Source organism: Carlito syrichta, unplaced genomic scaffold (assembly GCF_000164805.1).
Source record: "Carlito syrichta isolate Samal-C Ts95f unplaced genomic scaffold, Tarsius_syrichta-2.0.1 Scaffold126671, whole genome shotgun sequence".
NCBI lineage: Eukaryota > Metazoa > Chordata > Mammalia > Primates > Tarsiidae > Carlito > Carlito syrichta.
In genome coordinates, this window is record NW_007070767.1 from 16951 (window position 1) to 19637 (window position 2687).

The 2687-nt window shown below is 61.0% G+C and overlaps 1 protein-coding gene across 1 annotated transcript in view; it reads left to right on the forward strand.

The window, feature by feature from the left end:
- The window catches only part of FRMD8 (FERM domain containing 8), a gene marked incomplete at its 5' end in the record, with an annotated part of 15037 nt that extends 14238 nt beyond the window's left edge, over nt 1-799 (forward strand). The window contains 1 exon segment of the mRNA XM_008048789.2: nt 658-799. Coding sequence (XP_008046980.1) covers nt 658-776 — 119 coding nt within the window.
- Between the last annotated feature and the right edge of the window lie 1888 nt (nt 800-2687).

The following is a 2687-nucleotide window of genomic DNA, read 5'->3' on the forward strand; positions in this document are numbered from 1 at the left end:
CCACTCACCTCAGTCTCCCAAAGGCGCAGGATTACAGGCTGAGCCACCGAGCCCGGCTCCGGCTTCCTTTTTAATTAAAAAAAAAAATTTTTTTTGAGTCAGTATCTCACTGTCGCCCAGGCTGAAGTACGTTGGCATGATCATGGCTCACTGCAGCTTCAAACTTCTGGGCTCAAGTGGTCCTCCAACCTCTGCCTCCCAAGTAGCTGGGACTGCAGGTACACGCCATCACACCTAGCTGACTTCTTGATTTTTTTTTTGTACAGATGGAGGGTCTCACTTTGTTGCTCAGGCTGGTCTCGAATCCCTGGGCTCAGGCAGTCCTCTGGCTCCGCCTCCCAAAGTGCTGGGCTTAAGGGTGTGAGCCACTGTGCCCAACCTTCTTGAACAAGTTCTGGTGACTGTCCCTCAAATGCAACAACTGGTCCCGCATCAGACGTGAACCCACGGCCTCCTGTGAGGCTGGTCACAGCCCACGCATCCTGCCACTGGTGGTAGAGGTGGGAGTTGGGGGAGACTGAGACGCAGAAAGATGGCAGGTGGGAGGGAGACTGCTCTGGGAAGTCGCGGTAGAGCTGGGCGCCACTCCATGGGCCCTGGGCCCGCCCCTCCCCTGGGCGCCGTCCCGTCCTCAGCGCTCCCCCTGTTCCCTCACAGGCCAGGGCATCAAGCGGGTGAAGCCGAAGCGCACCGCGTCGTTCTTCAGCCGGCAGCTGTCCCTGGGCCAGGGGAGCTACACCGTGGTGCAGCCCGCCGACAGCTTGGAGCAGGGCTGAGGGCAGCAGTGCCCAGCAGGAGGGCCCTGTGGGCCCAGGTTGCGACAGTCTCAAGGGCTGTGCACACGAGGGAAAGCCGCCCCACTGCCCAGGGCCTGCAGCTGTTTCCAACCATGGAGAAGTGACTTTGGTGCAGAGCCGGCCAGGGCCTTCCTCGGGGCCCCTTGCACCTGCCCTCCCGTCCCCTGGACTCTGGGCCCAGCTGCTAGCTCGGGCCCACCCAATCAGGCCCCACTGGCCCCTCACACCTAGAGATGTACCTCTGTGCCCATCTCTCAAGTGTGTCCACTCTCTTGGACACTGTCCCCTGCTCCGAAGTGCCTGGTGGCAGCTCCAGTGCCGGGTGGCCGAGGACCATGGCCTGGGACCTGCAGGCCCAGTGTGTGCCTGTGGCCTTTCCCCTGGGCTTTGGTGGCCGCACCCCTGCCTGCCTTCTGCTGGTGTTCCACCCGGCGCTGCCAGGCTGGGCCTCTGCTCTGAGGAGGGCAGGAGGGGCCTCCCTGGGTTGACCCACAGCAGGAGCGAGGTGAGGGCCCCAACCATCTTCCCTGACTGAATCGGGACTCGAGGGAGCCGGGCAGGGCCTGACTCCGGGGACTCTGCCCCTCGCGCTGGTGTCTCTTGTAGGCACAAGATACAGACCAGAAGGAAGGTGTCTTTTGGGGGGAGCCTTTGGTGACGCCACTGTACTGGGAGGGGGCCGTCCTGGGAACCAACAGGCCCACCAGAGCCACACTCACTCACTGAAAAGCTTCTGGAAACCCCCATGGGCCCCTGGGCCCAAGCAGCTCCCGGGCAGGTCGCCAAGCCTGCCCTTTCCTCAGGGTTCTGGGTCTTCGGGTTTTAGTTTCGGTCTTTTCTGTCTGCTTCGGTTCTGTGAAGTCTGTGAGCCCTGGGGCCACTCGGGGCAGCGCCCCTATTGGCCACACAGCCGCAGACCCCCTTCCAAGGCCATGCTGGGGGTTCCTGGACCCGGCCCGGGTTCGGAAAGCCCTGGCCATGCCAGGCGTCCCTTCTCTGTCCACGATGGTTGGAAAGGTGGCTTTGGTGGGGCTTGGCTTCGCGTTCCCCTGCTTTGCCCTTCCGGGAGCAGAGGCGCTATCTTCCCAGATGAGCCGGCCCTCCCCAGGAGACCCTTCTCAGCCTCGGGCCCCTGTGGTGGGCCGAGTCTCTGGCTGTTCCCTGGGACTTCCCGCAGGAAGGAGGCAGGCCTGGGTCAGCCAGGGCTTTGCTTGTCGCCCCCTCCCGGGAACCGCAGGAGCGAAGCCTCGGGCCTCTCATCCTCCAGAGAGAAGGGCCCTCCCCACTTCCTCCCTTCGAGCACTCCAGATGTTCTGAGGGAGCTGCCCATCGGGCAGCAGAGACTTGGTTATTGTCATAATGAACAGGCAGAAAGAAGCGGTCTGGGAGGTGTCCCCAGCCTTTTGGAATGCACCAGGCACAGGGCAAGGTCAGCTGCCGCCTCCGGGCGCTCCCTGGGGAATGGCGACCTCGCTGAGCTGCCCTCCCCACACTGGCCAGCTGGCCAGCTCCTCCAGCTGTCTGGTGTCTCGGCCACAGTGACTCTGTGGAATTCCAGGTGAATTCTTACCTGACGGGTGGACCAGGGTGTGTGTGTGTGGTGGGAGTGTGTACACAGATGATGTGTCTTTCCTGTCAGCCTCTTTCTGATGTGCCCTAAGCCTCTGCTGTGCCATAACCTTTTGCGCCTGTCCTTTGGAACAAAGTGGTATTTTATTAACTGCCCTCTGAATGTCCCCATTCTTTCGTATCATGTGACTTATGAACAGTAAATCAGTTGCTAGCAAACTCTCGCATGGTTTCTGATGGGAGATAGTGTGGGGGCGTTCACGGCGGCCCAGGAGTGGATCGTAGGCTGGGTATTCACCTTTTTTTTTTTTTTTTTTTTTG